Source organism: Oncorhynchus nerka, linkage group LG2, assembly GCF_034236695.1.
Source record: "Oncorhynchus nerka isolate Pitt River linkage group LG2, Oner_Uvic_2.0, whole genome shotgun sequence".
Taxonomy (NCBI): domain Eukaryota; kingdom Metazoa; phylum Chordata; class Actinopteri; order Salmoniformes; family Salmonidae; genus Oncorhynchus; species Oncorhynchus nerka.
This window is the reverse complement of record NC_088397.1, coordinates 50,176,234-50,201,862: the sequence shown is the minus strand read 5'-3', so window position 1 is coordinate 50,201,862 and position 25,629 is coordinate 50,176,234. Positions and strand designations below refer to the sequence as shown.

The window sequence follows — 25,629 nt, the reverse complement described above, 5'->3', positions numbered from 1 at the left end:
CTCTGGGTCCTCGGTGGCGTCCCCATCCTAAGTCACAGGCTACCCTTTCCATCGCCTGAGCTGACAAAGGCTACGTCTCCAGTGTGGCAGACCTGGCATGGGCTCTGGTGCCCGCTCTGGTGCCACGCAGCCAACCAAGCCGTAATGCCAATTAGAGTTAGATAGTGGGGCGCCGGGTGGCCTTGTTCATTTCGACAATGAGGGGTGGCACGGACCTCCCAGAAACAGAATGCCCCTGTCTGAGCGGCGCTGCCGTAGCCCCTCCTCCTGTCCTTCCCTGCTCTGCTCACGCAATTAGTGACACATGGGCCCATCCAGCCTGATGTCACTTGGCAGTCAGAGATCATCCAGGCCTGTGCCTGGGAGTGCTGGGAAAATGGCACCTCTATACTCACGTCAGTACACTGCCAAAGGTTAATAACACATCAAGGCAAATGATGTGATGGTGACAGATGATGTGATATGTGAACCAGAACATCACAGCCATCTACTTATTCTTGACACTTACCCCTGCTCTTACTTACACAGGGCCGTCATTCCTGCGTCTGTCAGACGTGGGGGTTATCACGAAAGGAAATATTATTTCAGACACTGGTCAACGGGGCCCCGTCCCATAACCCGTGTCTGCTCTGCTCTCATTCATAGAACATTTTTTGGCTATAGATCCATACCTGTCTACATCACATGGCTGGTTGGGTCCCTGGGTGGTGGCTGGTGTTGATAGTGGTACATGAGCATGGCGTTTCCTCAGGCCAGACGTTTCCACTGATCCCTATCTGTCTGTCGACGCTGCTTCCCTATCCCTATCCCCATCTGCTTCCCTCACCGCTGCCTCCCAGGCCTGCTCCACCAATGGGATCCTCCTTCAGAGAAAGACAAACCCCATCCAGTTCTCATTCTATAGGATCCAGCCCGGCTCCTTATCCATCTGCAGAGATTTAACCGCTTGGGGACTGTCTATGGATATTCTCTTAATAATAAATCCCAACACTTTTGGGCAGCACACATTAACAACGGAAACTATATGATAATATGACAGAGCTGATTATAGAGTCTTATTATACGGAAAACCTGCCACGGGCAAACTGTTGTTATAATGAGTCTTATTGTGTGGAGTCCAACAGCTTGTATAGTCCCAGTGGTCAGTGTGCTGATAAACAGGCTTTACGAGGGTGGATACTCAGTGTAGTCAATGATAATACATGGGATTCAAAGCTCTGTTCTAGAAACCCAAGGACACTGTGCAGCAAGAGAGTCAAAAACAAAACAAGGATAAGACAAAGGAAAAACAGCAATGAAAGCTACTTAGCTTAAGCTGTGGACCCCAGGAAGAGTAGAGTAGCTGCTAATGGGGATCCGAATAAACTAAGCTAGCGATTAAGAGCTAACCTAAACCGAGGGGAAAGCCAGACTGAACAAGTCGTTTTTTGGGCTGTTTTTGAAGGTGATGATTAGAGTCAAGAGTTGCAAGCGTCTGGGGTTCCAGAGTTTGATGGGCAGCGGCGCTGAAACCCCAGTCCCCTATCCAGGGCTATTCACTCTGGAGAATGAACCACATAGACTGACATATAATATGGATGGGACAAAGGAGCACGTAGACTTGATTTTTATGTCATTCATATTTTTTTCCACAAGGGATTGTGACAATGGAAATAATAGCCACGTCAGAGCACTGCATTAATCAAATGAGCAATTCATTTACAGTTGCTGTGACAACAGTATACCCCCCCCACTGTGCATGGTGACGCTAAACATGAGCCCTTTTTGGGAGTTAAACAGGCTTCAAACAGCGTCTTGATATGTAGGCTCTGGAGAGGAGTCCAACACCAAGCCCCAGTCATTAGTGGCTCCTGCCTCGACACAGGAACCAGTAACAAGTGGGACCAAAAGGTAATGATTTCATGTGGCTTGTCACTGTAAACATTGGGGGGGGTTGGATAGAGGAAGGGGGCAGAGGTTACCCATGTCCCCTCCCTCACTAGCTATGGGGTCTTCAAAAGTGTGGGTCCCTTGTGCTGTGTAGCTCCATGCTTGACTGGGTCATTCATATTCATGGTGTCTCTGTAGTGCTCCGCTCTGCTGGGGCCCCGCTGGGGCCAGTTTAACAGTTGTGTTTTTACGGAAAAAGAGGGATCAGCAGAGGAGCACTGCTGCTTGCCTGCGATGGGTCCGGGTTCGGAGTCCCTCGGTCTTCCACACATTCCCTCATTATCTGTCTATCTCTTACTTGTTCCCTGCAAGGCTCTCTCTCAAGATACATTTGGATTGAAGAGGCCAGAGATCACATAATATGCATGTACAGTATCTCCTGCAGTTCTTTCACGTGTGAGGCTTACCCTGATTGGGTGTGTCCCTCCTCAGCCTATGTGCTGTAGGCGAAAGTTACCTCCATGCTACTACGAGCCCCGCGGATACAGGTGGCATGTATTTACAAGCGCCAGGCTGACAGCCGCTTAAACACCCGCTCAGCTCACACTAATTGAAGGTTTACTACAGGTGCACCAGGGTTAACAGTGTATGGCTGACCCCCTCTACAGTCTCAGTGCTGATCTGTTGCGGAGCTTTAACAGTGTTTCTGCTGCAGGGCACAGCAGCATCCCTGTAGATCTACCAGGGTCTCTTCACCATGCCACTGGGTTCATTGGAGATGACAACTCTGCTTTTTTATCACACAGCGCTGGAAAACGTCAAGCTATCAGTCTCTTCATCTGACAAATCGACTGGTCTTGCAACCTGGATGAGGTTTTTATGACCTGAGGAGATCAGAGAGAAACAGGGGGTTGAGCAGAATGTTGAGACTGGCTCTGTGGAAGTGATGACAAGGCAAAACGTGAAGGAAACAGGAGACGATGGCAGATGATGACAGTCCTTCTCACACTCCATAATGCTCTGTCCAGATGCCAGCAGAGGTGCTGGGGGGGGTTGGCAATAGCGAATAAGAGATCTAAATGAATAAATGGCTGATGTATTCAGTGTCACCTCCGTGCAGACAAGGCATGCCTGACCAGGCTGAGACTAGTCTGTGGCAGTCGAAAGGAGAGAGGGATCGTCATAATCCCACAGGTTCCCACAGCGGTGTGGCCCGTGATGGGGAGAGATTAGTGGCGTCTCCCCTGAGTTGACTTTGGCCATGGGGTCTGGGCTCTACACATCATCCCCTTAATCTGTAGAGGATATGTGAGAAGGAGGAACTACCCCGCTCGGCCCTGGCTTTATGAATAATGGGGACACCAGGAGGAGAAGAAGAAGTACAAGGAAGGTGAGGAAGAGTGAGAAGAGGGGGGTACTTTAATAAGTTTCCCTCCTCAAAGGGAAAATCAGCAGTTGAAACTATGGAGGCAAGATTGCCCCAAAAAGCCAGGCCGTTAAGGCCTATGAGTGTGTGTGTGTCCAACCCTGGAACCCTAGTTTGTGCATAATTCATCAGACAGCTGCCAGTTCCAAGTTGCTGGTGACTGTGATCCACAGATCCCCCACCAACAGAGGCCAGCACCACAACTGTTTAATTAGAGGGGAGATGATGATGCCATCTTTCTGTCATTTGACTGGATTCATTCTGTGTGTGGAGTAGAGGTCTTCATGGGTCCAACCTGGGTCGGGTCCAAAATTCTGTAGTTGACCCTTGGATCTGGGTCGGGTCCAAAATTCTGTAGTTGACCCTTGGATCTGTGTCGGGTCCAAAATTCTGTAGTTGACCCTTGGATCTGTGTCGGGTCCAAAATTCTGTAGTTGACCCTTGGATCTGTGTCGGGTCCAAAATTCTGTAGTTGACCCTTGGATCTGGGTCGGGTCCCGTTTGGTGGCCACGAACCTTGGGTCTGTGTGAAAATATGTGAAATACCGACCGAACCCTGAAATAAGAAGGGTTTAGTTCCTAAACAACATAAGCAAAAAATTCACATAGTTTGAGTTGAATTATGTTACTGTGCAAAGCATGGAATTGCGGCCATTTTGTAAAAAAGAGCTCATCCACTTATTTAAGAGTTGTTTGGAAAAAGTAGCTGATTTGGAAACCTCCGAATCTGTTCTTCCCAATAGTATATAGAGATCAAAATGTCTTTCCTGAATGTGAATCGGTATATATATATTAGGCTTTCATAATGTGTTAGCCCTGAGTTATTGAAATAGCCTACCAAAATCTATTTAAATATCTGTGTACAACACACATACAGCAATCATCGTTGGCCATCGCTGACTGTATCTACCGTCCTAAAATCACCACATAAAAATCCTCTAATCTCAAGAATTTGGTCAACAGACAAGTAAATAAACCGATAAAATAAACAGACTTACACAGCTTAGCTCTAGACCTAATACCAGTTGTTGGGAATGACATGGGAATGCCGACGGGAGACTCCATCTTTCCGTAGCCTATTCAGAATAGATTTTGAAAGTATTGACTTACTCCACATTTTGTTGTGTTACAACCAGAATTCAAAATGGATTAAATGTATTGGTTTTCTCACCCATCTATGTTATTAGAAAATACACGTTAGAATCACCTTTGGCAGCCATTACAGCTGTGAGTCGTTCTGGGTAAGTCTAAGAGCTTTGTACACCAGGATTGTACAATATTTGCACATTATTATTTTTAAACTCTTCAAGGTCTGTCAAGTTAGTTGTTGATTATGGCTAGACAGACATTTTTACTATATTGAAAACATGTAGGTATATGATCACACTGGTAATTGATCATTTGTTTTATTGCTCGTGAGGCACAGCTTCTTTTTTTTACTGGACTGATGGCCGACATCTGACGGCCAGTCTGAGGGAGAGAGCAGCAGCGAGGCTCACCGTCACTCCTCCCTCCCACCACTAAGAAACGGGGGCATAATCTTCCAGCTGATGGCAGAGAACTTACAGTTGAAGTCGGAAGTTTTACATACACCTTAGCCACCGTGATCTTTGTCCCCATGTGCAGTTGCAAACCATAGTCTGGCTTTTTTTATGGTGGTTTTGGAGCAGTGGCTTCTTCCTTGCTGAGCGGTCTTTCAGGTTATATCAATATAGGACTCGTTTAACTGTGGATATAGATACCTTTGTACTCAGAAGCTTCTAAAGCCATGACAGAATTTTCTGGAATTGTCCAAGCGGTTTAAAGGCACAGTCAACTTAGTGTATGTAAACTTCTGACCCACTGGAATTGTGATACAGTGAATCTAATTGAAATAATCTGTCTGTAAACAATTGTTGGAAAAATGACTTGTGTCATGCACAAAGTAGATGTCCTCACCAACTTGCCAAAACTATAGTTTGTTAACAAGAAATTTGTAGAGTGGTTGAAAGTGTATGTCAACCTAAGTGTGTGTCAACTTCCGACTTCAACTGTAAGTCGCGCACTGCATTATTTCTGCCTCATGCACCAATTCATGTTGTTACTCCTATGACCAGAGAAGTGAAATATTCCTCGATATTAAAAAAGACAAGCCGCTAATAATAATAATAACGCAAGCATATGGAAACACCTTGCTATACTCCATTGCAGCTGCAGTGCTGGTTGTAGCATGAGTGGAAGTAGGGAGAACACACATTTTATAGCTTTGACAGTGCTGAATAATAACTTAGCCATGAACTTACTCGTAAAAAAAAGCAGCTCTTCGCTGTATTCACTGAGTCTCTCTCTAGCCATGGTTTTAAAAGTTTGGAAATCTCACAGTATCAACTTCGCTGTGCGTTCGAGAGCTATCGGATTGGCCAGCGGTAGGCCTATAGGTGCACTTGATTTGCTCTCTGGGCCTGCCAGGTAGAGTTCTACTTTCACACGCATTAAATGGTTCAAAATGGGAACACTTTGCTTTCCCAGTGCTAGGGCTGCTGAATCAAGTGCAAAAAAATGCAAAAAATAGGAACGCAAGGTTGACTACATCAATGTTGTTGTTTTTTTTTTACAGAAAGGTTTGGTGATCGACTAGGAATGCCTTGGAGATCGACCGGTTGGTGACCACCGCTGTCCAGTACGGTAGTTTAGTCGGCTTGGGAGAAAACCATGCATATGATAACTGTATCAATAACCAGATATGCCTTAACAAATATAACGTATCAATTAGGTTCCATTCATGGAGTACACAAACTAAGCCATATCCCTTAGCAACTGTAACGTGAAAAAGCCAAAGACATGTTTCTGAGATACCTTCCCACTCCCAGAGGAGTTAGAAAACCAAACAGCAACAGATAGCGTTTAAGTCTCAGGGTCTACCTTTATATTTGCCATCTTGTGGGATATGGGAAAATGAAACAAAGTCGCTCTACAAAAAGGACAAAACCACCAAATGCCATATTTGATACGAAAATATCACATTCACTGCCAGACAGGAAAACAACAAATCCAACAGTTTCAGAGTTGGTTAGCTTTAAATAAACAGTGTTCACACACTGGAGAGTACAAGGCCCCAAGATCCTTCTAATAGAGTGATTTGGCAATAAGCTGCAGTCTGTCAGAGAGAGAGAGAGAGATGGGTGTTCACACAGGGGATCAAGATGGATTTGAATGTAAATCAATTGCTTGTGGTGATGACAGAGGGAATGGATTCTCCCTGGCTAGGGGGCTGACAGATCCAATATGACTCCAACCCTCCAACTAACACAAGAACCCTGGTCCCACAAGAATTAACGGCCATAATAGGGCCACTAAAATCGCCACCTAACCTTTGCTACAAATAGAAAGCCGGGCTGTCGATTGTCCTCAGCGAGGTATCATAAAACACTATTTTCAGCTAATTGTCCAAATGTCTTAACATGCCTCCCGAAGGGAACTCGTGCAGCTTGTCAACACAGTTATCAGGCACGATAATCAAGGAGTTCATATTTCATCCCCATTGCCCCTCTCCTGTACTATGAGCAGAATAGAGGCCCGGTGCTACTGCTACAGTTAGGTGGGCAGTGGAGCACCTTGCAGCCTCCATAACCACAAGGACTCTCTCCTTCTCAGTTCTGGCCTGGACACTGACTCCTGTCACAAGCTCATTCCCAGACCCATCAGCATTCCTGGCTGTGTCGTTGTGTTTACAGCCAAGGTCGCGGAGTGGACAGAGCTCAATCTCTTGGGTGTGGAATGAGACAGGACCACTGAGGGGCTGAATCGGCAGGTCTGTGTCCCATGGTGACTGTCTGTCTGTCTCAGGGGCTGTGATGGAGAGTTATTGGACAGGTCCATGTTCAGGAGTCCATCTCATTACATTACAGTGCTCTCCCAAATGAAAGGTCTGATTGAGGGGTGACCTCATCGACAGGTGAGTAACTGACATGACAGTGACATCACAGGCTTCTATACTAGGACAGAGAGTTCGGCTAACGACCAACAAGTCAACAATGACGAATGAGGACTGCTGCCGAAGTAGAGAAACAATTTTTTCCCCCCCGACGTGCAAAGCTGCTTGTCTGTGTTACTTCACAAGATTTAATGAAATTGAAACATTAACTGGGCTAACTCAAAGACTGGGACAGTCAGTAAATCTTTAAATTAACGACCCCTCTCCCTGGTAGTCACTCAGCCAGCAGACAGACAGTGACCTCTGTGTGGCCTAGCTAGCAGTAGAGGGGATTTCCCATCCTCTCTGTTGAGTCACTGAGCAGTTTCAAAGTGAGGTAGATGTCCCTTCTCTTTAGACTGTTTTAATGTCTTTTTATTGAACCTTTATATATCCAGGCGAGTCTGTTAAGGCAAATATATGATTTACAATAATGTCCTGAAATGTGTCATGCCTGACCTACAGACACATTTGAACATCACCATGAATGATGCCTGTACTGTACACAGGCTGAACACGCCACCAAACATACACCAACATACAGACAGTTTCTGCTTGGTCTCTCCACAGACAATCCTAGTTTCTATATTGGTTTGAAGAATGGAAAAGCATCTGGGAACAAATAGAACATTGGAAGGCAGAGAAGCTCATCCTTAACCTTGTCATCTTCAGGGCGGTCACACATGTAAAGAAAAGTCATTGTTTTATTCTCCATAGCTTTCCCCTGAGGCTGGGAAATCATCACAGTTGCATTGAATAAAAGTATATCAAGTGAGCCCGGAGCTTTCTGAAGACGACCCATGGCAATCTGGTTTTGCCACGCGACTGATACTTCCCATAATGCATTGGATTAACCTCTTCAGTCGACCCTCTACTTTTTTGAACATTTTGTTAAAAATCGCGCAACATTTCAGCGCCCTGCTACTCATGCCAGGAATATAGTACGTTCATATGGTTAGAATGTGTGTATAGGAAACCCTCGGACGTTTTTAAAACTGGTTAAATCACGACTGTGGCTATTACATAACGTGCGTTACATCGGAAAGCGCAGGAAAACCTGATCACAGAAAATGGAAATAAATATCCTTGCGCCACTACCGCAATTGTTAACAGTGAGCCGAATTAGATAAGACCGAGCATTCAACTCCCACAGCATCCCCATGTTGTCGAGTATCTTGTGAATTTAATCCTCTTTGATTCTTGGTTGAACCGAAAGAGGGGCACGACGTACCTCCGGTCTCCGCCCAGATCATTCCGGAAGAGCTCTCTCCTGAAATTTTTTCCAAGACGACAGCTAATGATATGTACATCGCCTACGGATGATTTTTATCGCTTATTAACGTTTACTAATACCTAAAGTAGCATTACAAACGTATTTCGAAGTGTTTTGTGAAAGTTTATCGTCTACTTTTTGAATTTTAAAAAATGACGTTACGTTGTGAAATCGCTGTTTTTTCGTTTATCACACAGTCTACATATAACGATATCTTGGCTTTATATGGCCCGATTTAATCGAAATAAAGACCCAATAGTGTTTATGGGACATCTAGGAGTGCCAACAAAGAAGATGGTGAAAGGTAATGACTGTTTTCTATTTTATTGTGCGGTTTGTGTAACGCCGAAATGCTAATTATTTTGTTTACGTCCCCTGCTGTGCTTTTCTGTTGTAGTGTATTGGTGCATGCTATCAGATAATAGCTTCTCATGCTGTCGCCGAAAAGCATTTTAAAAATCTGACTTGTTGCCTGGATTCACAACGAGTGTAGCTTTAATTTGATACCCTGCATGTGTATTTTAATGAACTTTTGAGTTTTAACTAATACTATTAGCATTTAGCGTAGCGCATTTGCATTTCCAGAGCTCTAGTTGGGACGCAAGCGTCCCAGGTAGAGGTAAGAGGTTAAACTACTGTACAGTAACAGGACACAAACCTTCTACCGTAACACATACTGTCACTGGCTAGACTTCATAGGGTTATTAAGTAAACCTTTTACATCATTTCTTGTTATAATAAGTATGATACTTTACGTGTTATACTTTCCCAGTGAGTCACATGGTGTAAGAACGGAGCTCTGGGACAAACAGTAACAGACTGGTCTATCTAATCCAGTCTCTCCACTTCGCCTCCCCGTCCCAGACCCTCTATCTAAGCCCAGACCTGCCCTGACACATCTGTTCAGCACAATACTAACATCGTTTGGCAGATAAGTGAATTCAATAAGCAACTCCCAGAGTATCAAAGTCCAATTTATCATGACTCTACTTCCTCCCTCTCCCCCTGATCCCCCCCCAGATAACAGAAAGGTTACAGCATTTAGAGGGAATCGACTAATCTTTTTAGTCGAAATGGGAAATGAATTTGCAACAGACGTCATTACTGAATACACTGAACACTCTTTTCACTTACAGTGAAGGCTAATGCACTTAGTTTGTCAATGTGTAACGACTCAACTGTTAATGCCCTGGTGAACTGTTAAACAATAATGTTTGCATTCAATCGTTAATGTATGCAAATACTGTGTGGGGGGTTTATAATCCATAATAAAAATGCAAATAGGAAACAGGTGAATGTTTGCAATGTCCTTGTTAATTTCCCACATACACTTATGAACCTTAATGCTTTTTACAACACAGCTCATTTTTGCTATTCAGTCTTTCACAGGAAGTCATTTTGCCATGTGTCTTTCAGTCTTTCGCATAATGAGTGACCATTAGCTGGTTGTGTTCCAGAGATTTGGACAAACCAAGAGATGGTATTTAAATCAATACAAGATGCTGGATGAAGCCATTCCATTTCCAAGCCCCTGTATCTCAGAGAGCATTTCACTTCAGGTTGGGGATGGTAAAATTGCCATAAAGTGCAGTTTTCCCCATTGAGGTGCGGTACACTTTCATGAGCCCCATGTCATTAGTAAAACTGTCATTCCCTGAGTGCTATTTCCACCACAGACCCTTAGAGAGAAGTGTTTGATTGAAAATAATAAGCCCACACATTTAGCCTATGCTTTCCCCTGTTCTCTCCAAATGGATAGGAGAAAAAATATGTCGGGTTTTAAAGAGCCTGGCACTACCGTTTTCGTCCAATTCCGACTTCATTTTGCACTGAAGTGCTCCGCAAATGCTGTCATTACAGAACACAATGCTATGGCACAGTGAAGGGGACTTGTTGGCTCCATTAAAGGGAGAGACGAGGGACTGGTCTTGTATATATTTTTAATTGACAAAGATGAGAGAGAACGAGAGATAGAGGGGGAGAGAGACAGTGAAAGGGGGGCGTAGGAGGGGGAAGGGGGAGAAGGAGAGGGGGTAGAGAGAGAGTCCTGTTGTATAATGAGGAGTCAGTGATTTTGGAGGAGAGCAGAGTGATCACGGGGACGCTTTGACCTATGACCCTCAGATCCCTTGGTGCATATGACAGGTCCTAGTTTAGAGGCAGGATTAAGGTAATCAAGGGAGTAATGTGAAAAGGGCACGTTGATGTGTTCGTGTACCAGCAGAGAGCAACCATTATGCACCCCACTCTCTTTCCCCTGAGTGCATGTGTGTGTGCTTATTTGTCTGGCTCCATGTTATGGTCATGTAATCACACGCTTTCCCTTTCCTGTGGCAGTGGGTCATTTTCTGTGGGGCTTTGTGGGTCATTCACCGGTGCTCTACACACCTCATGTGTAATAGGGACATCATGACAGAAGTGGGGCATTACAGACTGATAAGGGAGGGTAGAATACTGCCCTAAAATAGATCCCCGCACCCTACAATGTGTTTCACTAGGAAAAAAGTATAGGTTTGGGTTGGTGATCTATCATATAACATGGCTGAAATGAGACATTTGAGAAAGAAAAAATGTTAAAGATGCACTATGAAAGAAATCGCTCCGACCATTTCCTGGTTTCTAAAATTCTAATAGTTTATGTGACAAAAAAAAAATCAAGTATAGTGTAGAGAATCATTGTACCATCTATACCACTAGGAAATATATTTTCCATAACAAAACATTTTATATTTTCAGCAGTTTGAAGCTGGTATACAAAACTGAGATGAAAGACGCAAAAAAGTGGGAAGCATAGAAATAGCACACATCTACTGTCACGGCTGATTTCCTCCTCTTCGTCTGAAGAAGGGATCGGACCAAAATGCAGCGTGGTAAGTGTCCATAGTAGATTTGAATGAAAAACTGAAACAGTACAAAACAATAAACGAAACGTGAAAAACCGAACCAACAAACAAGACACGGAAACAATCACCCACAAAGTACCCACAGAATATGGCTGCCTAAATATGGTTCCCAATCAGAGACAACGATAGACAGCTGCCTCTAATTGAGAACCAATCTAGGCAACCATAGACATACAATATACCTAGAAAGGAAACAGCCCCATAAACATACAAAACCCCTAGACAAGACAAAACCACATACATCACCCATGTCACACCCTGACCTAACCAAAATAACAAGGAAAACAAAGAATACTAAGGTCAGGGTGTGACATCTACATCTTCTTCAAAAAATTGGAATGAAAGATTTATAACTCTCATTTCTATGTGAATATTTTATCGGGGTCGCCCAAAAAGTTACTGCATCCTTCAGATAAGAAATCTGTGACGGACAGAGGAATTTTATGGTGCACGTGTTTGCCGAGGATTACTTGGAGCGGACGCTCAACGCACAAGACTGTGTGCTTAAGTGAGAGCATTGGAAATGCTTTACCCAAGTGATCGCCGACTGTCCACTCACCCCAAGCAGTGAGGAGAGGGGGTGGGCCTAAGTATCCTCTTATATCCCAACTGACCACTGGGAGACTTTATATTCCAGGTCCACAATGAGGTTAAGTTCTGCCTGCAGCGAACTGCCCTGAACATGACTTTACTTCTCTAGAGAATGGCACAATTCCTCCAATCACCTAAAAGCCCACTTCTATCCAGACTTTACACCTACAAAAAGGATCACTTGAGCCCTGCGTTCAGCACCGAATGCCAAGCCCTGATATTCACTTTTATTGGCTCCTTTCACTGACTGACTGTGTGCGCTGGAGCACATCCTCCATTTTCCACCCTCCTCTTTTGTCACGTTTTCAATTACTCTCTGAGTACACAAAGACAACCTGTGCTGTAACTCAATAAGGAGACAAAAGAGGCGAGGGTATCGCCTTTCCCGCCCACATCATTGTCCCGGGGCGGGTGAGTGACAGGGGCGGCGTCTCCGCCCCTCCCCGGGACCCCACAGCAGAGAATGGTTACTTTGTACCTGTCACTCAAGCTGTGGCCCCTGACACAGAGGTCCCGTGGGCTCGTGGTGGGGTCCGGTAAGGTGAGGGGGTCCCAGGCCACGGCCCTGTCCCTGCCAGCAGGTTACCCCAACCGTCCCTTTAAAACAATGAGAGACCTCCAGCAGCTGGTTCCTTGGGACAAGGCACCATGGACTTACAAAGATGGCTTGAGATGAGATGCTACAGTCACACAGACTCTGCCATCGACGGGCTACACCACAACGGGAAGCCATACCCTAGGCGGGCAAAGCGCAGTTTGAAAGACTACATCCTCGCTAAAGAACTAAATCAAAATGAAACACGTATCTCCACAAGCAGATAGTTAGAATGTATTTCTGAACACAGGAGGTCGAAAGGTTGAATTAACAACAGAAGCTTGGCTTGGTGTTCTGTGAGGGGGTCTCACAGGCGATTCCACCGCCATCTGCCAACCTCATGGCAGGAGCAGCACACTACCAAGTCTTCTTCATTAGTCCGCTCACACTCAAGAGTGGCTCCTTATCTTTCACTGTCAGCTACCGCTAAACCATTCACACGGACTCTAACTCACCTGAAAAGCCAATGGACTGAAAAATATCAATGTTAGAAGGGAGGCTCTATTATGTGCCAATCACAGCTCAGTGTGCTGGCTGGTGAGTGAACGGCTGTAGACAGCAAGGTCAGTGGGGCCACGGAGCCTGACCAGCCACATCACTAGCCAAGATAACAGTAATGAAAGTGAACAGTTTAACTATAGGATCGCCTAGGAATTCGCAGACCACAGACGAGAGGTGTCGTCTCTGACGGCCTATCAAAGAGATCCTAAGGGATAACATCAATTATAGATACTCAAGCATGAGAACCAGTGCCATGTCTGTAAAGATCCCACGGTGTTGTAGGGCCTTGCATTTTGCCAATGTGTGGATATGGTTCTCTGTGTTATGTACTGAGGTTAGTCACTTCAGAAGCCCAGAGTGAAGAAGGACATTTTTGGTACCCCCCCCCCCCCCCCCCCCTAAACCCACACCCTCTTTCTCCCTACGGGGGTCTGTGGTCCCAGTGGGGTGTCATTAGTCTTCCTGAGGGACTGGCCAGTCTGGGCTAATTGAGTTGCACAGGATGACAAGGCCTCTCATTACTGCCAGGCCACTCTGCTTTGATGCTGCTCCTTCATGCGCCATCAGACACTGGGCCCTAAATGAGGCAAACAGGTGAGCGCAGAAAGCCACGACTAAACCGCACCATAACTCAACAAGACGACTCCGCTGCGGCATGGATGTGACAAAGTCAATGGATTTCCCAGAGAGAGTTGCCAGAACTGGGTGCGACTTTGGCCAACTCCGCAGACTTTCATTGTCAGGCCACACAAACACGACAGAGTATGGAGACGGACCTGGCTACAAGGCTTCGATGGGACTCCAACACTGGAAAGGGCCAGCATGATAAGATGCTCATGGTAGCTCCAAACAAGCACAATCGCTGACTTCCTGTTCAAACTCAAATGAAGAGCTTTCCTCTCAGACAGCTTCCTGTGTGTGTGTGTGTGTGTGTGTGTGTGTGCGTCTCTGGGCTTCTGAGTGGGTAGACCGACTCTGAGACGACCGAACAATAATACTAATGTACCCTGCATGGCAGAACCAGGGAAAGTTGCCTAGGAAACATGCACTGTTGCTGTCCGTCACTATGGCAACCTGGATCCTAAAAGTGCTCCGGGCCTCTTGTGAAGGGGAAGACGGTCCATTGAAGATGTTCCTCTTAAGACCATGCTGTCTTCGTGGGGTTTTGTGGTCTTTTATTCTCAGAGATAAAGGCATACAGAGATGGAGGGAGGGCTGACATTCTGAGAGAAATGAATAATATTTCATCAAAATACTCTCAACTCAAGCTTTTCAGCCCAATATTCAATATCAGCTCCAAATGTCTGGAATTCACCTCACCATTCGTCAGTTCACATCTTACCTTTTCTGAATGAAAACCAAATAAATCTGGGTTGCTGGAGTGGTAAAGAAAACAACATTAAAATCATTAAGAAATGCCCCTACCAATGCGGATACAGGTTAACAAAAATACTTTGTTGTTTGGAACCATGATAATAAGATGCACCCCGTCTGTCTATAAGAAATGAGTGAGCCATGGCCAGTCTGTTCACCTCTGTGTGCAGCCCCAGCACAGTAGTGGTTCCTGCTCAACCAGCCCAGCCACTCTACTGCTCTGCTGGGCTCAGTTATGCAATGTGATTACTCCAGCCATCCACCCATTCATCCAGTGGGGTCAAATGAAGCTCTTGATGTGCACTGAGTGTGAGGGCTCAGGTGAAGTAGAGCTTTTGTTCTCTCAGTGCCCTCACTCTCCTGATGAGATTATCCGTTCAAATGGGCTCGGAGGGCTGAGGGCGAGGGTCGAGGTTAGGGCTAAGGTCAACTCCAGCAGAAAGGGGGTTGTGCTGTGGCCCCTGTGGCCCTGGAGCCACTCAGCAAGCATCAGGGAACAGATTAACTCCTGATTACATCACAAATCTGCCTGGTGAGCCTTTCTCCCTCATGCCAAAACACACGTACTGTACATACACTCCTACTGTCACACAAACCAATACACACTCTTGAACTTTAGCCCACACTTATACACATCTGCAGCCACCCACCCATGTACGCTAACGCATATGCACATTGGCACGCCCTACGTGTTCCCGCGCTACAGACGGCTATATCGGTCTGCTAATACAGGACTAGTAAAGGCCCAGTGCACTAATTCACTTTGCATCATAGAAGGCCTTGTCATGTGAGGGGGAGGGGACAGATGCCTGGCCTTCCAGGGTTCCACCTACCAGGTCAGGCCCATTTAGAGGGTCCCGTTGAGAAATACTAGAACGAATGTTGAGGCGTCACCATCCACACGAAGAGGATTCATTTTGAGGTTAAAAGTGCCTTGTGGATGCTGCTCACATTCTGGAACAGAGGAGAACTGGAACAGAGCTGCTGTTCTGACAATGCCTCAACACCACACTGTGGACATTTACATTTACATTTAAGTCATTTAGCAGACGCTCTTATCCAGAGCGACTTACAAATTGACACAGTTCCGCAAACGCACTGGATTACATCTACAGCATGTGCAACAGTGCTACACGGGCTATCAGTTCATCTGGAGGTCTTTGTTTACACATTGACTGTGTTCTACCCCCCCCCCCCGTTAGAGGAATTCGCTTTTCGCCGTCTGAGCAAATGATGACCCACACGCAAACAGGCTATCAGATAATCATATGACAGCCAGCGCCTGTGTCCAATGGACACCTGTTTTGAATCAATAAGGGCGTGTTCAGTCAGTCGATTATGCTCACCTAGGCGTATTTATTATGCCCCAGACGTCCTGGACACAAATGATCTCAGGCACCGAAACCTTGCATTCTACTAGTAAATAAATACTAATGTCTTTTAGACAACAGGGGGAAAAAAACAACTGTCTGGCAAATGCTTTACAGCACCCAATGGTGTATTTAAATGTGCACTGCACTAACGAGATGCCATTTGGCTGAGGGAGTCAGATCAAATGAGGGCAAGGTGAAAATATTCCCTCTGGAAACTAATAGACGAAGCTCAGATTCTATAGGGTCATACCGCCACCTATTGGCCATGCGTGTTAGTGTGCTCACGCAGTCAACGGCTGAATGGTAATAAACAGGCAATCGAAAACAAAATAGAGTTCAACACAATTCTTTAAGCCTAATGTGTTCAAAGCATTCGATCATTTGCCTCGCTCTTTGACATTTCAAATGACACTGTGATATCAAGAGATCGGAAGAGGGAGAGGAAAAGACAGACAGGCGGACAGACAGACAGACAGACAGGCGGACGGACAGACAGACAGGCGGACGGACAGACAGGCGGACGGACAGACAGGCGGACAGACAGACAGACAGGCGGACAGACAGACAGGCGGACAGACAGACAGGCGGACAGACAGACAGACGGACAGGCGGACAGACAGGCAGGCAGGCGGACAGACAGGCAGGCAGGCGGACAGACAGGCGGACAGACAGGCAGGCAGGAGAACAGACAGATAGGCGGACGGACAGACAGGCGGACAGACAGACAGGCGGACAGACAGACAGGCGGACAGACAGACAGGCGGACAGACAGACAGGCAGACAGACGGACAGGCAGACAGACGGACAGGCAGACAGACAGACAGGCGGACAGACAGACAGGCAGGCAGGCGTACAGACAGGCAGGCGGACAGACAGGCAGGTGGACAGACAGACAGGCGGACAGACAGGCAGGCGGACAGACAGGCAGGCGGACAGACAAGCGGACAGAGACAGGCAGGCGGACAGACAGGCAGGCGGACAGACAGGCAGGCGGACAGACAGGCAGACAGAGACAGGCAGGCAGACAGACAGACAGACAGACAGGCGGACAGACAGGCAGGCGGACAGACAGGCAGGCGGACAGACAGACAGGCGGACAGACAGACGGGCCAACAGACAGACAGACGGGCAAACAGACAGACAGCGGACAGACAGACAGACAGGCGGACAGACAGGCGGACAGACAGACAGGAGGACAGACAGAGACAGGCAGACAGGAGGACAGACAGAGACAGGCAGACAGGCAGGCGGACAGGCAGACAGGCGGACAGACAGACAGGCAGACTGAAAAGAAGTGAGAGTGGAAGTGGGAGTGGTGGAGAGACAGGTCCTGCCCTGCAGGATTTTGTACCGAACTGAGAATCTGTGCAAACAGCTTCAACAAGTGGCATAATCCCAGAGCCTATTCCTCTGGGGGTGGTGGGAGGGAGGAGGGCCTCCCTGGTATTTACCTGCTAGATTCAACAGCAAGCCATAAATCTACCCAGAGCCTCGCACGCTCCCCTCTTCCTCCTCCCCTTCTTCCGCCTCCTCCCTTTTCATCCTCCGCATTGCACTCCTCTCTCCATCCTCCCATCGAGTAAATCTATGTCTCTCTGTGTTTGTGTATCTCCGTAGCCCAGCTGGTTGTGTAAGCAGTGGGAGGAGAGGGAGAGAGAGACACGATGCAATGGCTCCAGTCTAGTATGACTCAGGCAGTGTGCATCCCCGCCCCTGGGGGTAAGAACACAAAACACACAGCCAGTCCCACACACATCCCCTCCTCTTGTAATTAGAGCATTCAGATGCTCACTTTCCCCTCCTAACAGGCGCTCCCAGGTCCCCAGTCCCAGCACAGCCCAGCTGCACACAGCAGTAATAACCCCAATGACAGGGGGGACTGGAAACGCATTAGGAGACGCGTCTGGTTGGGCTTTTTCTTCTGGAGCCTGCCATGTGGGACGGGCTGGGACGGGAGTGGGCTGGGAGCGGGACGCCTCTCAATCACGAGAGGACTTGCAGAGCAGAAGGGGGTGGGGGAAGAGTGGGCCCCTGTGCTGCTCTTCTCTGTGCAGGGCCTACTCTACTTTGCTCGTCTGTGCTGCTGGCTGGGGAATGTGATGCTGAAGAGAGGAGTCCAAAACTGGACGACATGAGTGGAGCCGGTGTCCCAGGAGGATTCCTCCACCACCTGTTCAAACAGCCGACGCTACATCCTGAGGAAATGAAAACTTCCATCTCCACAGAGCTGCGTGGATCCAGCACACCAGATCCCCTCGCTAGTCGCCACAGCTCACTGTGTGCTGTTTCCACAGCTGTTCCTGGGCCTGGCCTTGCCGGGGGGACAGTTATCTGGAGATCTGGAGCCAACACAGAGCTGAATTGAAAAGGTGAAGAGGGTGAAATTGTAAACGTGTAAAAGAAGCGTATAAAATGGCCCCAAATATTTATTTGATTAAACACGTCTTTCCAATGCTGTGGGTAAACTAGAACAGCATGAGAATGGGAGACAGACGCCAGTTCCAATGCAATTGTATATTTGTCCACAACCACACGGCCAGAGGTGATCGAGAGACCATTCAGCAGAAACTGAAGTGACGCTTTCATGAACCCGTTCCGTCTGTCTATGTATGTTCTTAAGGTCATAGTCTGAAACGAGCAGTCTGGAGTGGTGACAATCGGTTTAAGGTCACCCTGGAGGACAGTGACAGCACGTGAACTGTAGTTGACCTCTGGTCTTTTACTTTTCACTCTTTCACAGAGAGGAGAGCAGGAAGTTAAGTAGAGCCACTTTAACGGGCTTCAATCTTCAATTCTCCTTCTCAAAGCAGGTCAACAGATGGGTGGGAAAAATGCTTGAGGGAACTGGCCTTAATTGAGTGGTTCAGTTGTCCTTTCAGGTTGTTTATTATACTCTTTAGACGGTACAGCCTGGTTGGAGCAAACAGCCCTCTCTGTCTACCGGAGACAGACCCTGGCCTAACCCAACCTTTAGGAGTTCAACAGTCACCGTGAAGCAGTGGCACGCAGTCTCTTATCAGCAGCACATGCAGAAGCAGCTCTGGCTGGCGTCAGGCTAGGCAGACTAGTTGGGTATGCTGCAGACTGAAGTAAACACCACCACCTTAACTGACCCCCATCACCATGGAAATACCCCGTCAGGACCAATCAAAACGCGAGACAACTGGGGCCAGGCTGTGAATGAGTGACATCAGCTATTTTATGAGCAGTTAATGTACCGACGCTTGTGTCTAGCCTGCCCCAGCTAGCTAGCTAGTCCTCTACACAGTGCCAGGCCTCCTGAATGACACCAGCCCTGAAACAAACAAGTCCTGCCTGCTGTCTGTCAGACAAGTAATGCTATTCTTATGTCTGCCCCCTTCTTTAAAACCAGAACCAGCCAAGGTGAAAGAGTCCTTCTGGAGAGGCAAGGAGCTGGCTGAAGGGAGGATCCCAAACCAAAAGCCTGCTGTTTCCACCATGATTTGACAGCTGAGTGGCTCACTTATTCTCAAGCTTCTACTGGAGACCAAAAATAATTCCTTTCATGGTGGTCATAAATCATACCTTATTATGTTAAATGCTCATGTGTCAAGAGATAAAAATATAAGTGAGTTAAATTAACTGTGTACGGACGGGGAGAGTTAGTCAGCTGTTGTTTCGTAAATCTCAGACAACACAAAAATGCATGTAAAACGGGTACAACAATCATCAAGACTAAGATGCCCATCCAAAAGCTTGGCTGTAATTGATTTACACTTTTTATTTCATTTTTTTAGAGTCGATATAGAAGTTGTACTTTTAGAACCAGAACCGAGTTTGAGGCTGTGAGTGCAGACTGTGGCCACTAGGAGGCTCTCTACCCCTCTGCCACTGATGTTGCTCCAGACTAGCTGGACTGATGTCAAGAATGATCCTCACACATAGAGCTCAGTCTCCCATCTTCTCCCTTTGGATAAGAGTCATCCCTGTGAAAAACACGCGGAGCCTCAGTCGTCCTGTTAGAGCCGTTTAACAGGCGACAGCTTCAGTTACACATAAAATGCATTTTTCAGGGAGCATATAAATGTTTTACGCTACTGCCACAGCTGGCACAAAACCGCGTAAATCCCCGCTCACTTGTGAAAATATTTGCTCGAATATTCGACGCCTCGGGCCTCACCTCGAGCGTGCACTCTGGACACAACTTCTACATTATGCATGTACGCTGTGTGCACAGGCATGGAAGAACCCGAGAGCTCCTTTCCAAAAACAAGAACAATCACAGGGAGCAGAAAGGCACAGGGAACGGCAACAGAACAACACACAGACAGCACAGCCCAAGATAGGATTCATGGGTAAAATCAGCATGTCTTACCAGCATCGCAAGCAACACCTCAGCAGTAGGAAACAGCCAAACGAATAGACGGGAGAGGAGCTACAAGGATCTCCACTTAACGTTTCAGCTCACTCCCTGCACCGACGTTAGTGACAAATGTATCTGCCATCACTGATTACAAGAGAGAAAAAGAGGTAGAAAGACAGAAAGGGAGAGAGAGAGAGAGAGAGAGAGAGAGAGAGAGAGAAAAAATAGAGTTGGATATTTAAAGCCTTATTGCAGATCCCATGGGGCTTGGAGCAGGGAGGGCGTAATGCTCATGGTTGACTTGGCCCATCATGAGCTCACTCACGCTTTTCCCAAATTGTAGACAGGAAGCACCTGGGTCCAGGGGACTGAGATTGGCTGGCTGGCAGGCAGGGGCCCTGCAACCAACCAACACTACACATGATCAGCCCAACTGGAAGGAATATATTATGTGTCTCTGTGGCCCAACAGCCAGCCTGTCTGGTCTGTTGGTAAACAAATAACACTCCCCTCCCTTTGCACAGGGCAGTGGCAGATGATTATTTTGAGTTCGCAATGAGGATTTATCCCAGTGTTTTACCCAAAAGACTTCTTCTTTGACGCCGACCGGCACCCCTGTCTCACTGGGACATGGCTCTGGCGGACATGGCTCTGGCGGACTTGGCTCTGACGGACATGGCTCTGGCGGACTTGGCTCTGGCGGACATGGCTCTGACGGACATGGCTCTGACGGACTTGGCTCTGACGGACATGGCTCTGGCGGACTTGGCTCTGACGGACATGGCTCTGACGGACATGGCTCTGACGGACTTGGCTCTGACGGACATGGCTCTGACGGACATGGCTCTGACGGACTTGGCTCTGACGGACATGGCTCTGACGGACATGGCTCTGGCGGACATGGCTCTGGCGGACTTGGCTCTGACGGACTTGGCTCTGACGGACATGGCTCTGGCGGACTTGGCTCTGGCGGACATGGCTCTGACGGACATGGCTCTGACGGACTTGGCTCTGACGGACATGGCTCTGACGGACTTGGCTCTGACGGACTTGGCTCTGACGGACATGGCTCTGACGGACATGGCTCTGACGGACTTGGCTCTGACGGACATGGCTCTGACGGACTTGGCTCTGACGGACTTGGCTCTGACGGACATGGCTCTGACGGACATGGCTCTGACGGACTTGGCTCTGACGGACATGGCTCTGACGGACATGGCTCTGGCGGACATGGCTCTGACGGACATGGCTCTGGCGGACATGGCTCTGGCGGACTTGCTCTGACATTGAGGCCCAGGTCCAGGGTCTTTCTCAGCTTGCATTTACATAACAATGGCTAACTGTGTACTTTAACACCTTCACAAAGCAACTGTCTTGAAGGATGCAGAGGCTGTTGATTCTGCTCCCTCCAAGTCTTAGTGTCACTCTCCTGAAGGAGACACAATTACACTAGAGCTTGCAAGAAATGCATTTCACTGTACTTGTGCACGTGACATTAAAACTTAAAACAGTAGAGCTTGTTTTGACACTTGACACACTGTAGACCCACTGGTGTGGGGGAAAGTCTCAATGAAAAAACGCCACTTCATTCCTCCTCAGCCTTTGGGCAAATGGAAAACAAAATATGTGGTAGCTATGCCCATCCAGAGCCAACTTAATGCCTCCTCATACATCCAAACGCATTACTAAAATGAATTATGATGATGATTTTCCTCAACAAGAGTTGATGTCTTACTGTTCTAGCTACCACTACTGACAAGAGAAAGCATGGGTAGGCTGGTCATATGGACCGACGCGGTTATGGCGGTCGCGCGTTGGAAGAAGCGCGGCGGCCGTGTGGTGGCTGGGTGGGAGCCTGGATGAGCAGGGCTGGCGGGCGCGCGCTTGGTTGAGTTTGGTGACTGTGTGGCTGCCCCCGCTGAGTACTATGGGGATCAGCGCTCAGCCACAGTAGCCAGAGGCAAGCGGCCCAAAGTAAACAGCTCATTCTGGGGACGGCTGAGTTGAGGAGCTAGCTGCTGTAATTATACTGGTGGTCATGAGAAGATGAATAAGACCAAGACGAGGGAAGGAGGGGAAGAGGGAGGAAAAGACTCCGACCGACAATGACATCAATCTTTATCTGCTACAGATTCCCAAAAGAGGAGTTAACTTGGGGGACCAAAGGGCCGGGATAGGGACTGGGAGGGGAAGTCGGGTAGAGGGTGGAGAGAGTTCAGTTCACACTACTCTGTCTGCACTCTCAAGCCAAAAGTTTTTGGAACATTTTTGGGTTGACTTCCAGAGGCCCTTCGGAAATCATCTCAAACACTAGTGAGAGTAGGGTGCTGGACTGTGAAAGTTGGAGCAGGAAGAAGAGCCAACAAATACACCTTCTCTTGCTTTAAATCAGAGCTTTGCCTCCTCCACTGCTTCCTAAAAATGTGAACTTGGGGTCGTGAGACAGACTAGGTCACCAGTGAGGATTTCCTACACTGGACAACTTGTTACAGCTGTTGATAAGTCTTTGACATTAATCTGCAAAAAAATGTATATGTCATTGCATTAAGATATACTGTATGGTGGATCAAAGCTACTGTGCATTCGGAAAGTATTCAGACCCCTTGACTTTTTCCACATTAAAAATGGATGAAATGTTTTTTTTGTTGCCCTCGTCAATCTACACACAATACCCTATAACGACAAAGAGAAAACAGTTGACATTTTTGCTAATTTATTAAAAATTCAAAACTGAAATATTACATTAGGGTTAGGGTTTAGGGTATGACGCTACAAGCTTGGCACACCTGTATATGGGGAGATTCTCCCATTCTTCTCTGCAGATCCTCTCAAGCTCTGTCAGGTTGGATGGGGAGACATTCAATTTTAGAATAAGGCTGTTACAAAATGTGGAAAAAGTCAAAAAGTCTGAATACTTTGAGTTGATTTAAAATCCTTTATCATGGTTGGTGTCTTGATGGATTTGTCCAAAATCGTGTGACATAGAACACAACTTTTCTGTCCTTGCATTCGTGGTATTGTAAGGTGTAATACCATATATTAAGCATTCAAATCAGTTAAATTAGACACTGAACTTGAACCCTGTACGAATCCTGGATCTAGTTGTCGTTTTGTTGTTTGTAATGTATGCATTGCAAAATTGAATGCTTCTAATCGAAAGAGTCACCTTACCTTGATACTTAAAACCCAAATCGATACTGTCATTAACGTGGTTCTTCAATATTTTTACATAACTCTTGTTGGATGCGCATTTGGTTTTCCATCTGATTAGTTACACCATGATATTTTCACACATCATAATCTGATCCGGAGAGGAATTTTTCAAATGACAGTCAAGTGACGAACAGCTGTTGTGATGCAACAACAACCCAAGTGCTGGAAAAATGTGGTCGCATGGAACTTCCACAATATTTTGGCGTCTTATTCGTTGCACCGGTGAAGATAGTTGTGCCATCAAATGTATGTTGATCATCTGTTGCGGTCTGCTTGATTAAGGTTCTTGTTAGATTTAACAGAGAAAGAGTCAAAGTAATGAGTTCATGCTGCTGTGCCTCTGATTGGACACAGAGTAAGTCCATTTTTGATTCTCATGCTCGCTTCAATTATCCGTGATTTCATTTTTGATCGGGTTTTGTGAGAGGTGTGGCCAATTTCGTTTGTTTCCCGCAGTTTCAATTGAAGGGTGTTACGCTACTCTGTTGCGGTTAAACCACTTGCGGTTATTACGAGGACGACAACAGCTATTGTTGGCTTCAACTTGGCTTTCCATACAAATCCTTCCATTGAAAAAGGAACCAGTTTTTTGGTCACTTTCTCATTATAAAAACAGCGATGTTGAGATTAATGCTACCGCTATTCGTGCCTTTATTATGTGTGCCTGCGTCGACCACATCGCCATGCATGCATCCAATCTATTTAGTCAGGCAGTGTTCACATTGTTCTCACATATTTTATAATATAATAATACTTTGAATATCAATGCGTTGGCAAGGCCTAACAAATTAATTATCTTAAAGTGACACTTTTTGCATGTTTTTTTGGAGGGCGGGGGGTTCTTATTACAACCTATATGTACAATTATATAAATTATAGAATTGTATAACATTTAGGTCCTTGAAAATTACAATTCCGTAATTAAAACAATTCCTGAAAGTCCTTCATTTTAACTTGCCAATGTCAGTATGAACCCTGCTTAAAGGATGTATAGTCCTAGACCTATGTTGTTGAATAGCTGGAGTTGTGGGCCAATTTGCATATGTTCACATCTAATTCCTCTAAGTAGACATGTGGAACTGCATGAACATCCTTTTTAGTTTGGTTTCAAACCATTTTGAAATGTTGATCCCAATGTCACACATTTGCCCTATTATTTATAGAAAGACCCATATGCCTTAAAGATGCCTTAAAGGTTCAGGGAAAAGACTTATGACAAAATGTATCTCCAAACTAAACTGGAAGTAAACCTTCAAGGAAATGGGAATGTAAAAAGTAGCTGCAGACCTGCAAGCCAGAACACTAAAGCATGTCTGCTTTTGTACATGTGTGCTTTTCTGCTCGTCTATCTCCTTATTTTGCCAGAGAAACCCTCAAGGAACCTGCAATGCTGGCCAATTAGCAATACAACTCTATGCTGTTTTTTTACTCGTGCAGAGCACATACTGTATACCTTTGTTCACTCTATAGCAGCTAGACTCAAGGCACTGTATCTTTTAAAGGGTTTCTACTTGTGTTCATTAATTGTTGTTATTAAACTTCCAAGATTATTCTTCTTTAACTTTAACTTGAAGTTTGGACTAAAATGAACTAGAGTCATGACATTGTAATAACCATAGATAATGTAGTAGATCTTCCATGTTCACAATCCTACGGTGCATTCAGAAAGTATTCAGGCCCCTTCCCCTTTTCCACATTTTGTTATGTTACAGCCTTTTTCTAAAATGCATTAAATTATTTGTTTTCCCTCATCAATCTACACACAATACCCCATAATGACAACGCGAAAACAGGTTTTTAGAAATGTAGGGACTTGGCCTGTGTGTCACCTCATATTTATACCTCAGTGAAACAGGAAGTCATGGCTTACCACTTGAGTGTTCCTAATCACTAAGGTGAATTTAACGTAAAGTATGAATGGGAATTACTCCAGTTAGATTTTACTCATAAGAATTTCTAGGGGTACCAATAATTGTGGAACACGTTTCAGGGAAAAATATTTATTTCACATACATTTTTTTCCAATCATTTTACAATTAAAGGTTCAATTTTTGTATTTTGAATGAAAGACCAAGAGGATAAACAGCAAATATATTTTTTTTCACAGCCCATTGAGCTATTATTTACCAAAGGGTGCCAATATTAATGGAGGGCACTGTATGTAAATGTAATATCATTTTTTTAAATGTATTTTTTATTATTATTATTATTATTTTTTGTTATTATGGGGTATTT

General features: G+C 46.1%; 1 protein-coding gene across 2 annotated transcripts in view; it reads right to left on the bottom strand.

The window, feature by feature from the left end:
- The window catches only part of LOC115137034 (E3 ubiquitin-protein ligase PDZRN3-B-like), a 130,285-nt gene that overhangs the window by 26,762 nt on the left and 77,894 nt on the right, over window positions 1-25,629 (bottom strand). The window contains exon 1 of one of the 2 annotated variants that reach the window (XM_065027606.1): window positions 20,194-20,299. The exons of the other annotated variant lie outside the window; for it this stretch is intronic. Within the exon in view, the coding sequence (XP_064883678.1) occupies window positions 20,194-20,199 (6 nt within the window). The 5' untranslated portion in view covers window positions 20,200-20,299. Of the gene's footprint in view, window positions 1-20,193; window positions 20,300-25,629 lie in introns of those variants that run through there. 2 annotated transcript variants of the gene reach the window in all.